The following is a 13,189-nucleotide window of genomic DNA, read 5'->3' on the forward strand; positions in this document are numbered from 1 at the left end:
TACTAATAATAGCCCCTGATAGTCTGCTGTTTCTTTTGGAAGCTGGGCTTGGATGAGAATGGTGGGCAACCTCCTCTGTGAGGGAGGTCCCAGTTCCACCTCAGTGCTGTTGGAGATCATGGAACTAAGAAGCAAACCCACCCCACCCCATATCCTTGGCAGAAGAGGCAAGCATCTAGCTTGTATGTGCCAAGGCATGATTAATAATTTTCCTCTTTAGTGGTTTGCTTGAATTTAAATCCCCAGTAATCAGTGGAGTCTTCTAAGGAATGGTGCAGTCTATTAAGAGTCACATTTGACTCCATGACCTGTTACAACCAGCAACATGGGCATTTTTTGGAGTGAACTTATTCCAGGTAAAACTTTTGACCTTCTAGAGCAAATACAAAGGAATTTGTCATGAGCCCAAGCCAATGAGAAACCAGATCTTGGTGAATCAGGAGCCACTTTAAAAACCATTTAGCCCGCTGTGACCTCTACACCTAGACCTGACTTGGCATCTGCTCTTAATATTTTCAGGGCTACATAGGCAGGTTTAACTTTTGCTTCCCATGTGGTTGAGCCAGTGTGTTTTTGGTAAAATGGTGATTGTAGATAAGCTTAGCTTCCCATTCCTTCCCTTCCCAAATCCATCCCTTCTCACTGGACTTTTAAATCTCAGAACACAACAACAAAACTCAAGTAAATGTAAATGCTTAATTCTGTTCTTTGTGAAATGGTGGCTTCTGCCTGATTCCCTTAATTGTGCTGTGTTAGTGTCTTGCACCAGCATTCAGCAGTCCCTTCTCTTTTTGTACTGTGTTGTGCTTGCTGTCTCTCTCAGACTTTTTAGCCAAAAAAAAAATCAGTAAAAGTGTTTTCTGTATTCTTTTTTAAAATATGAAAAATATTGTCTGTTAACTTGTAGCTTCTTCATTAAAGTCTTGCTTCTCTCAGAGTTCAGTTGTTTAATTGCTGCACAGAAGGCAGCCACAGACAGGGGTAGCTCGTAGAACAAACTTGGCTGAACTATAGTGATCAAGTAGCTAGTGTCATATTCTTGGATTTTCTAGTCCACAGAAGCCTTGTCAGTAGATAATGTGGAATCTGCTGTTTTATCAGTTTCCTCATCCAGTATACATGTTCTGGAGCCAAAGAATTGTTACTTCCTCAGTTCTGAATGAATACAAAGGTAAGGTTTTAAATAATGCTGAAGTTTTAAAATTCATACAATAGGTACAAGGTGTAAACGTTGCACAGGGTTACTACCTATCTGCGTGTTTTACTATCCTAATAGCCAGCCCCAAATTAAACCACAGTGAGAAAATCACAACTTGAGCCACCGGGTTCTCTGTAGTTGTGTCCTTCCAAACTGGATCAGAATCCAGAAGCCTTCCTCCTTTCACATGGATCATGTGCTGCTTTCTGTGGAGTTGAGCTTAAATTAAAGGAGGCACTGAGGGAAGCAGAAATATCCTCATCAATTTCTCAGATTTAAGGATGAAGAGGCCCTTTAACAGTGTTAACAGAAATGTGTACAAACAAATCTGCCTATAGCTTTTCTGAAATTATAAAATAGAAACTGGTAACTTTTCTTGAGTTATGTTGCTGCTCATGACAGGTAGTATGAGGTCCGTGGCATCAGTGGGACTTGTATGTCATTGTTAATGTGTGAAGACTGCAGCAGCAATGGGGCAGGAGGATGTGCCCGTGTCCCCCTACTGAGAAGTGACTCCAGCCTCTGTCCATGCCCTCTGGACTGCTGCTGTGCCACTGTGCCTTGGTGTGCTGTGATGCCATATGGTGTCAGCGAAACTAAGCTCCAGGTTTCTGAAGTCTGCTATTAGCTTCTGGCTGTTTTACCACTTGGAACCAATGCAATGAATTCTGAAGCAGTGCTTAGTTAGAAGCTATGGAGTCACCTCTAACTCTTAGCAACTCTGCCTTTTTAATATTATTGCTGAATTAACATTCAGTTTCAGAACTCAAGAGACTGACAGTCTGAGAGAAACTGTTAAGAGTGAGCCCCATCCGGGTCTCTGCTGGTGTGGAGGGACCTGCCCGGCCTGCCAGTTTCCTCCTGTCTAAGACAGTAAATAACAGTGCTTCCTACTTCTAAGGTCATTGTGAAATATGCACAGGTGAATCCCTTTTATGTACCTGTCAGTGGGTGTTAAGATGAGCTGCTTTTAGTCACAAAAAAAGAAGAAAGTGAAACAGTAGTCTAAGTGGGTCTTGCACAGCTTTTCATGACTAGATCTTATCAGATTGGAGGGAGGCAGCAGAAGATGAACAAGGATTGTCAGTAGAGAGGTTTTCACCACTATCTCTTGCTGTCCCCGTAGTTATCCATTTAGTTTTATACACATTTGAATGATGTGTTTTGCCACAGAAAAATGCCTTTCTGAACCACGTGTTCTCCCAAGGGTCTTAGGGAGCAACAGATATCACCTAGCAATTAGAACTGAATACGAAGAGTTATCTCCCCAGCCAACTTTTGTCAGCATATCCATGGGGTTATAAATAAACACATCTAATATTAATGAATAACCTCCATTACACAGATGACACACACAACCTTACTTGCTGAAACTGAGGAGGACCTGAAGCGCTTGCTGCAGAAAGTCAAGGATTGTCATCTTAAATATTGATTCGGGGGAAAAATGGATTGAAGCTCAATATCAAAAAAACAACGATTCTCACTGCTGGGCCAACTAGCAGCACCATGATGGATGGAGAAGAGAATGCAGTTAACAATCACAGCTTGCTTAGCTCCATAATCAACACACCTGGCATCAGCATTCAGAAAATCAAATGACAAACTGCACTGGGAAAATCTACTGTAAGGGACCTCTCCAGAGTACTGAGAAGCAATGATGTCTAGAGACTAAGGTGTGCCTGATCCAGGCTATGGTCTTCACAATTACTTGCAGTGCATCAGAGAGCTGAACAAAGACTAAGGATGACAGAAGAGTTGTGCTGGAGAAGAGTCTTTAACATATCATGGACCGCCAAGAAAACATAGATCTGTCTTGGATAGGGTGAAACCAAGTTTCTCCTTGGAGGCTAGGATTCTGAAGTTCTGTCTCTCATCATGGGTACATGGCCAGGAGGGTCTGATCTTTGGAGGACGACACCATGCTCAGAATGGTGGAGGAACAGCGCAGGAGAGAAGACCATGGATGAGATGGATTAATACAGTAACTGGGGCGATGGGGGTAGGTGTGACAGGAGTCAGTGAGACTGGCTGAGGACAGGGCAGGCTTCAGAGCTGTTGTACATAGGGTCGCAATGGCACATAACAATATTCATTCTCAAACAGGAATGGAAAATACCCCAAAGGATGATGGAAATCTATTCTGAGGTGGTGGTTATAGTTAGGTGCTGCTGAGTATGACTTACAGCAACTCCACAAACAGATCAGAACCCTATCCTATTCTGTGCCATCCTAACAATCTCTGACACAATCAAGTTCATTGCTGCAGTCATTGTGACCGTCCACCTGGTTGAGGGTCTTTTTCTCCTTCGCTGTCCCTTCACCTTTCCAAGCATGCAAGGAATAGCCTCTCTGAGAACATGCCCAAAGTACCTGAGATGAATCTTCATATCTTTGCCTGCCAGGAGCACTCTCACGGCACCTCTTCTAAGACATATCTGTTCTTTTGGCAGTCCATAGGATATGACACTCCTCCAACACCACAGTTCAAAGGCATTGATTCTTGTCATCCTAACTAGTTGTCCAGCTCCTAGATGCATGGCAAGTGACTGACCATGAGCTGGATCAGGCACACTTTAATCCTCAAACTGATATCAATGCTCCTCAATAATCTGGAGAGGTCCCGGACTACAGATTTTCCCAGTGAACAAGTCTACTGAACTACTGACTGCTAGTACTAAGTGTACCGACTGTGGATCCAAGTAAGATAAAGTTTGCTGACAGTTTGGTTACATTGGCTAAAAAGTAGGTTTTGTAGGCCATTAAGATTTTGAAGTGAACAATTCCTATATGCCAAACATTTGGAAAATTTTACTGGTTCTATTATAAGCTATCTATGTGTCACCCTGAAATTGGCCTAAGTGTGGCTCTGTAGTTAATGATTACCCTGGCGACTATGTGAACTGCTGGGTCCCACCGAGCTGCAAGCAGTGCACCTGTAGAGGACTCTGGAAAGCACCATGTCACTCATGCTTTTTGGCGCTGGGCTGGTGGTTCTGAACCTGGTGGCCTCTGCATGGAGCCAGAAGACAGAACCCCTAGGTGGCTCCGGGGACCAGCCACTGTTCCGTGGAGCTGATCGATATGACTTTGCCATCATGATCCCACCAGGAGGCATGGAATGTTTCTGGCAATTTGCCCACCAGACGGGATACTTCTATTTCAGCTATGAGGTGGGTGCTTGAGGGCTTTTTCCCTTGGTAAAGTAGGTCAGGTTTAAGACTAAATCAAGGTTCCAGTCTTTTGTGTTGTCACTGCCTGCTAATGAAGTGGGCCTCCAGCTAGATGGGGACTGCCAGTGGGTGATGAGTCATCAGTGGGAACTGAAACATATGGTTTGATGTCTCAGACTAGGGTCATGAAAGTGTGTGCAAAGTCTCCCCCAAATAATACTCAATGCAAGATACCCCCTAATGAAAATGTTATCCAACCTACTGATTTAGACATGGATGTGGTACAAATATGAATGAAAAAGTCTGTAGTCTGGGTTTCACAGATACTTGTGTTAGTTCATGGAGCAGAGGGAGCAAATCTGTCCTCCTGTACTTAGGGATAGATCGATCTTGCAAACTGGAGAACCACTGGTACAAAGTTTTTTAATTCTGCCCAACAACTGTATTTCCTTAAGGAAAGTAAACATTTTCAATTTAATTATATAGAAGCTATACTACTCAAATCTGTGCCATTCAGGGAGCTACGAGATGTACAGAGGAACAGGCTGAGGCATGACTGTTGAGGTCCAATTCAATGGTGGCCCTAGGTACAGCAGAACAAACCAATGCTCTCTTTACAATCCTTGCTATGTTTGAGCCCAAAGATGCGACCACAGGTCAATCTTCCTCTTCACTTGCCCTGTTAAGAAATATGGTGCTGGACAGATCATCTTAAATATCCTTCAGAGTGCACAACTTCTGAAATGTCTCAAATGTGATCTTACACATATGCTCAAGGATGGCAGCTCAATATTAAAATTAGGGCTGTTCATGTTCTTTGTTCTCTATCTTAAAACCTGTTAACTTTCTAATTTTTGTTGACATAGTAACAGACCATGTTGATTTTACTGTAACTTAAAAGTCACTTAAGTTTCTTATCTGAATTTAAATTACAGCAGGAGTTATTGGCCAGTTCATTTTACTTTGAGTTGATCAAGATCCAGCTTGGGGTGAGAATGTCAGGCTGTCAAGCAGCAAATAAAGCCAAGTCTAGGACACCACCAAGGTGCTCAAAACCCAAGAAAGTTCATTGACTCTACAGCCAGAACAATACATACCAACTGATACACTCCGGCTGTGAGATGTGCTTTCTCTCAACGGGATAGGAACTGCTGGTATTTTGAGCAACACAACTGTTCCTGCAATACTGTCCCACTGGAGGGCATCTGCCATTACTGCCACCCCAAAAGGACAACTAAAAAGGGCTTCTGTCCAATTCCAAATATCTCAATAGGGAAGGGTAGAGACAGAGAACCATCCCCGATTGAGCACTACTGTGCTGATATGTCAACCTTAACACTTGGCTTCTTGTGCCATCAAGTCACGTGGCTGATCCTCCTGCACATGTTCAGAGGCTGTTGTGTGGGAGATTGCCCATCTTTCTCCCAAGGAATCATGTGCCTATAGGCTGGCAGCACAACTCCTTACTAAGATCACCAGGGCTCCCTTCTTGGTGATGTTAGTGACTATGTGAGCAGAAAATCTGTACTGCTCTCTGCCCTGTGTCATCCTCATCCTCTCCAATATACTTGAGCCCAGTGGTACAATCACTGTCAGTCCTTCTTGTTGAGGGTCTTCCTCTCTTTAAATGACCACAGTAGGGGCTTTTCTCTTTTAATGTGTCTTGGCAGGTACAGCGGACACTGGGAATGTCACACGATCGACATGTTGCTGCCACAGCACATACTCCTCAAGGTTTCCTGATAGACACCTCTGAGGATGTTCGGGGTCAGATTAACTTCTATACCCAAGAGACAGGTCTGTTCCCATCACTCTAGCTATTAGAATAGTCACAGATTTCTATAAAACTGAGGAAACGAGGATATGCTGAAATAAAGCAAATAAAAAGACCAGCCTTTTCCAAATAGAAATGATGAAATAATTTGGAAAAAAATTAGATTTCAATCCGTCTATCAGTCAGTTTTCTTGGAGATGCTGGTACACAAAGACATGTAGCAGCAGTTCACTGGAAGTGTTGGGTCATGTTCTATGGATGACTCCAAACTTCCACGGTTCATCATCCCCAACTGATCAGATTCAGACAAAGGCCCATGTAGAATATAGTCTTAGTGAATACATTTATTATGGGATGGCACTTCTTTCCAGCCATCAGAATACTTGATTCTGTACCTAAAGACTCAGATCACAAGAGAATGGAAGGTCATGTGAAATAGCTGCAGTCTGCAACAAAGCCCACTTTTTCAGTCACCAGAAATCCCCAGAGCCAGCCACAGAGATAATCCTCACCATGAACAACAGATTTCTACTCATGAGACTATGGTTCATGGCAACCCCATGTGTCACAGCAGAATGCTATGTGCTCCACAGTGTTTTCAATGGCTGATTTTTGAGAAGTAGATCAAACCTTTCTTCTACGGCACTGAGGTGGGGTTGCTCACCTTTCAGTTAGCACCCAAAGGCATTAACATTTATACTACCTTTGCACTCCTCCTTTACTAATCTGGAGCAGTAAAACAGATTCAAAAGCCCACTAATATAGAGTCACAACCAACTCATTGCTAGATGACCCTCCACCAGGCTTTCTGAGACTATAAACAGCACAAGGGGACTGTCCTTCTCATCAAACTGCTGGCAGATTCGAAATGCCAGACATTGCCTTTGGGTTAGCAGTGCAATTTCCTATGAACTATGTTACCAGAACTCCTTCAAAGAGATTTGGGTTGGGGTGGGGTGGTCACAGCTGATGCAAGGCCATCCTTCATTGTGAACAATGGGAGAGTAACCACTAAAGGATATTTAGCATCCCTGGGTTTTACATACTAATAGTGTCTTCTAAGTTTGGCAAAAACACCCCCCTACATGTTTCTACTATCTTTACCCCCACACAATGAATCCAAGATGGTGACCTCCCCTCTTTTTTTAAAAAAAAATTCTTTTTATTAATAATTTTAATGAACATTTACAGAGATTTTGGATTTCCATTCATTTCACTGTTGCATTTTTCTCCCTGCCCACCCCTCCCCCTAGTTCGCTTTTCTCTTTGAAAAAGAAAATTTCTTCATTGGTATACAATCCGCCTCCACCCCCGCCCCGAGTACACTCCACTATACAACCTCCATTCTGGACTCTTATAACCGTAATACCCAATTACATATTGCTTTTAAACTGTTCTCTCCCTTATTTGTTTCAAAGCAGTATACATAATTTATCCAGTTTTTCTCAGTCTCACCCCAACCCTGATGTCAGTCCCATTCTGGCACTATGCAGTATTTGTCCTTTTGTGACTGAGATATTTCATTCAGCAGAATGTCCTCCAGGGTGACCTCCCCTCTTTAGTGGTGTACAAAAAGGATCAGAATCTGAGTTTCAGCTGTTTGTTGCGTCTTAATCTACTAACATCGGAGCCTTATGCTGTCATTGAGTCAATTCACGTATAACAACCCTATGGGGCAGAGAACTGGTTCACAACATTCCACAGCATTCCCAAAGCTGTAATCTTTGTAGAAGCAAGACAGTTCCTGACCATCTGGTTAGCAACCAAGCCCTTGAACCACTACTTTAAAAATTACACATTGGAGACAAGGAAGAAAGCATTTCTACCCAGTCAGTCATATTTACTAGTATTTTTAAAACTGCAGTCAGTACATTAACATGTTGCCGCAAATGACAGCTAAATGTGTTTCTAAGCACAGTCATCAATTTAAAAGTGTGTGGCAACAAGTTAAATATGATATCATCAGTAACTTACATATAAAAACTTTGATCACCATACTTCCTGAGAGAGAAGAAAGTGCTGTACTAGGAAACGGAACACTGCAGAGAAGATACTTAAAAAAAACAAAAAAAACCACAGATACCCTTTGGGGAAATATAACAGGGGGTGAGGAGCAAAGACCTAGTAATGATCCAGGAATCTCCACAGGCTTTTATCAGCTTTGTCTAAAAAACCAGCAAAACCGTTTTGGTTCTGTGCAAGTGTACCTGAACTTTGGAGTCTTCTATGAGGGGCCTGAGATGGAGCAAAAAGAGAAGAATGAACGAAAACAACTGAATGATACTCTGGATGCAATTGAGGTGAGAAACATCCATGCAAGTGGATTTGATAGTTGGGAATAATATTACTCATTTAGGCAGACCCAAAGAGGCAAGAGGGTCTGGTGGGTGGGTGGGTGTCTTTCGCTAGAATCCAGTTTATGAAAAGGTTTTAGTAAAGTTTTGGGACAGAAATTCTTCACTAGTTTCATCAGCAAACCAGTTCATAGGCCAAAACAACACACTGTGATTTTTATTTGAAATATAATTAACAGACTCCGGTCTGTAACAATCTTTAACTGAGATATAATGTACATAACCATAAAATGTTAACATTAAATAGTTTAAGTGTTCTCAAGGTTGTGCAAACTGTCAAATTGTGCAACTATAAAATGATAAAATCTGAGGACATGCCCCTCTAAAAAAAACCCATCCACCCTCCTTTTCCCTTAAGTCACCCTTCATTCCCTTTTCTCCTTTACCCTTTGGCAACCACTGATCTACTTTGTCTCTATTGCATTGCCTATTACAGACATTTCATACAAATACAATCACATAGTTTACTGATTCATTCACTCAACATAGTATTTACACTATCTATGCAGTATTACGTATCAATACATCATTCCTCCCATTCTATGGATACATTTTATCTATTCATCCTAATAAATTTTTTTTATTTTGTGTGTGTGTGTGTGTAGTCAAATCGGGATCTGACTGGTACAGGAGATTGCCCCTCCTCCAGCAGAGCATCTGGTGGAGTCTAACAGAATACCTCTGCGATTGCAGTACAGCTTCTTGCCACTAGGTCACCAGAACTCCCCCACTGTGAATAATTAATAATTCTGAGTTCCTGCTTTCAAGTCTTATGAGTATATAGCTAAGAATGGAAATGCTAAGATACATAGTAATTTAACTTTTTTAAATTCTATTTTATTATATGGGCAAATCTATTTTAAACAATTAACTTTGATCTTTAATATCCAGGGGAAAATTAACTTGCACATACACAGTCAAAATATCTGATTATAAACCTTTCCTCGCTTGGACTTCATATGAACATCTGGCTTCTATTCCGAGCATATTGTCAGTAGCAAAATGATTACTACATAATAAACCATTCCAACATATGCAAAAACATTGTGTTCGTCAATACACACACATATGAATACCTTCATCTAAGTAATTTAACTTTTTACAGAACCATCAACCTGTGTTCTCTAGTGGTTGTATTTTACAGTCACCTTAACAGTGTATGAGAGTTCCAGTATCTCCACATCCTTCTTAACATCTTTACTTTTTGATTATCACCATTCTATTATGCGTCAAGTAGCAACATGCTGTCTTGGGCTGCATTTCTCTATTAAAGATGTTGAATATTTTCTTGTGCTTATCAGCCATTTATATTCTTGTTTGGAGAGATGTCTAACCAAATTCTCTGTGCATATTTAAGTCAAGTTGTGGAGTTTTAAAGAATTCTTTATGTATCTTAGATACTAGACTCTTATTACTATGGTTTGCAACTATCTTCTATTGGTCTGCAGGATGTCTTCAGTTGTGGAGGGGTTTTTTTAGCAGTTACTATTTCATTAGCCTCCATGTAACTTCAAGCCACCAAATACCTCCCACTCCCATCCCTGACACTCTTAAGTCTTTTCAGCAAAAGTGCTGAGGCATTTGGCCTTCACGATGACATGCTAGTTGGAGCTTGCTCTTCCACAAAACTCTGTAGTCATCCAATCGTACCACATCAATTGTGGGAACTCTTTAATTTTTGGCAGCATTTATCAACTGACTACTAACCAAGTTCTATGATTTATCAAGGTTGACAGCTGGGCTGAAGCTCTACTTTCTATACAAATGATAATGTCTAGCACAAGCCTTGTTGAAATAGACTGGAGACGGTGTCCAAACTGATCTTGTGATGATTCATGCCACCAGCCTCATGGGGATGTGGGGGGCTCATGTGGCTTAACTCTTGAGTCTTCCTTAGTCTTGATACTTATCAACAGCCAAGAAAGAAATGTCTTTACAGCTCTGGACAAAGCACCTGGAAGTTGTAATGATGTGATAAGTATCTATCTAGAAATCTTGTAAAAAACCTCATTAAAGTCTGAATATTTTTCAGTATAATTTTATTTTTTCTAAAAAACCACTAATTCTAATCCATTTTTTCATAAACCACAAAAATAACTAATTAAGAACAAAACAGTAGCCTTGTTACCTATCACAAAATGACCTGAGTCATCTACTAACTTCCTCATGGGTACTTGTTGAATACCTGGTTGTGGATGAATGTGCTGGCCGGGGAGCTTTCTCTTAAGAGGGAAAAAAAAATTTTTGTTTTCCACAGCAGAGTACCCGAAAGGTGCAGAATAATATTTTTCACATGTGGCGATACTACAATTTTGCCCGAATGAGGAAAACAGCGGACTTTTTCCTTCTCCAGTCAAACTATACCTATGTGAACTGGTGGTCAACTGCCCAAAGCCTTATTATTGTTCTTTCTGGGATCCTGCAGCTCTATTTCTTAAAGCGTCTCTTCAATGCTCCAACAACTACAGAGACAAAGAAGCCAAGGTGCTAAGCTGGGACAATTACATGTGTTTTCCCTTCTGGCACAGAAAATCATTAAATCAGCTTTATAAACTTTATGTAATTATCAATTTATCTCATGTCAAAGTTTTCATCTGTTGCTCTACTAGTCAAAGAAGATTCGTAAGAAAAACAATGTGAAAGATCTTTTTCTTCTGTTTTCTTAAAAATTTTATTTGGAAATAACATGTAAGAAAATAAAAATACAAACTGTCTAAATCGACAAAACATTAAAAATTAAGCTATTTTTATTGTTAACCACTTTTTCTCTACTTTCTGTCCATTTCTCAGAAGTAGCAATTTCTGACATTCTTTTTTTAGAAAGGAGCAGATGGAACGTGAAGACAGCGGTGGCCGAGTCTGACTTTTAACTACTTCATAAAGGAGAAGGGCCCCCATCCATAATATCTATAGCAGCAAAGATGCCACCACTCCATGCTTCTGTACTTCCTTCTGTTAACCACTGGGGTCTGATATTTGCTGTTAACTCATGGACTTGACTCACAGTTGTGGTGCCGAGAGTGGGGTTTATGAGGGAAGTAAGCTGAAGAATGGGAGAGGCAAAGAATATCACCCAATGCAAGGCCAGGCGTTAGTCCAGTAGTTCCAAGGCACAATTCCTCAATTAGTCCAGGCTCTGGTTTCAGTTGAGCAGTCAGCTTTTCCTTCCATCATCCAGCAAGAGCAGCAAAACCATTAACGTGGTCTTTATCTCAGGGCTCCTCTGGTTACACCTTGCCACAGGCTTTTTACAGAGCCATAGTCTCTCCAGCACCATCTACAGAGTTTTACTCTCACCAGGGTCTTGCTCCAGTCTCTCTCAAGTTTTGCTTTTTTCCAGTAGGGAAAGCACTCTTATCCTAGCCTCACAGCTGTTGATGATTTGCAAGACCAAGCTGGAGACAAGAGGCGGCTAATTGCTAAAAAAGCCAACTTTAGGCTAAGATCACACCTTCTATGTTCTGTGGCTATCTGTGTAACTCTGAAGAACATGGTTATTTCCTCTTTTAATTGTTAAATACTACATAGTGACTTTACCTATCAAACGTTATCCATCATGTAACAGTATTTAGAGATTAACAAAGCTGGCAAAGAAAGAAGGTGAAAAAATTGAGACAAAAATCAAGTTATAGTTCATACATAAAAACAAGAATTGTTACTTTTTTGCAGTTGAGATAGCCCCTTTGGAATGAAAAAAATGAGCAGTATACTGATCAGAGAAATTGATTTATTTACTCTGGAGTTTTCATGTATGGCTAGTATCTTAAAATTATAAAAACAATTTTGAAAAGCAAAATAGAGAAAGGAATTTACTTATTTCAGGGTCTCTCTTTTTTTTTTTTACATTCCAGCTAGATGAAGTTCATAAAAGAAATGACGCTTTACGAAATCCAAGTGATAAAGAGAATATTTCAGTTTGAGATCGCATCAAGAAAAGATCAACTATGTAGTTCACAAAATACAAGAGAACAAATTCTACTCAGAAAACACTACTGAGTAATAGAAAAACTCAGTGTACGCAATATAAAAATAGTAATTCTTAACAACTATATTTGTCAGGTACTGTGTTAGATGCCTGATAATCATGATTTCTAGTTTCAAAAACAACCTGGACAGATGGTTAAAGCTATTTTTAATGTCAGATAGTAAGACTTTAGAGCTGGTAAACAAGAGAAATGGAATTTAAGTCTAGGTGTCTTCCCGCATATCACACAGCAATTACTACATACAAAACCAAAATAAACTGCTCTTAAAATGTCATGTTATTATTAGTTGCCGTAATAAGTACAACTCAAGAGTACCTAAACCATGGCCTACTTTTTTGAGAAATATCTTTCCTCGTATTAATAAATAAGAGAATTTTATTCTTATCATGAATCAGAAAAGGAAAGTGTTATCACAGATAACAGTAATGAGCTATTCTTGTCCTTAGTTTCAAAATTAAGGACAAGATGTCTTCTGAATCAAATAAAAACCACATTATTCTATTCAGTTACAGAGACAAAGACCTAAAACCCCATATTCCAGCCATTTCTGTTTAGCAAGAATCCAGCTTGCATTTGCCTATAAACTACTCTACCAGAAGTCCCTGAAGAGGTCACACTGTTGACAAAACTCATCAATGGTGGCACTTACACAGACACAGGAAACAAAGCCCTTCCACACAGTCACAAATCCTTGTGATAGCTTGGTT

General features: G+C 40.4%; 1 protein-coding gene across 1 annotated transcript; it reads left to right on the plus strand.

Moving 5' to 3' along the window:
• The first annotated feature begins 4,155 nt into the window (after window positions 1–4,155).
• Window positions 4,156–10,987, plus strand: TMED6 (transmembrane emp24 protein transport domain containing 6). Its single transcript, XM_006878655.1, has 4 exons — window positions 4,156–4,368; window positions 6,039–6,165; window positions 8,291–8,442; window positions 10,754–10,987. Exons 1-4 carry the CDS (start codon window positions 4,156–4,158, stop codon window positions 10,985–10,987), a joined length of 726 nt encoding a protein of 241 aa, XP_006878717.1.
• Window positions 10,988–13,189: the final 2,202 nt, after the last annotated feature.

Source organism: Elephantulus edwardii, unplaced genomic scaffold (genome assembly GCF_000299155.1).
Source record: "Elephantulus edwardii isolate Elephantulus edwardi_28Jun2011 unplaced genomic scaffold, EleEdw1.0 scaffold00001, whole genome shotgun sequence".
Taxonomy (NCBI): domain Eukaryota; kingdom Metazoa; phylum Chordata; class Mammalia; order Macroscelidea; family Macroscelididae; genus Elephantulus; species Elephantulus edwardii.

What these genes read in the sequence shown, in the direction of transcription:
- TMED6 (XM_006878655.1), top strand. Translation starts at nt 4,156, where the DNA reads ATGTCACTCATGCTTTTTGGCGCTGGGCTGGTGGTTCTGAACCTGGTG. An exon ending in CTTCTATACCCAAGAGACAG is followed by an intron (nt 6,166 to 8,290) that starts GTCTGTTCCCAT and finishes GAATCTCCACAG; the next exon opens with GCTTTTATCAGCTTTGTCTA. An exon ending in ATACTCTGGATGCAATTGAG is followed by an intron (nt 8,443 to 10,753) that starts GTGAGAAACATC and finishes TGTTTTCCACAG; the next exon opens with CAGAGTACCCGAAAGGTGCA.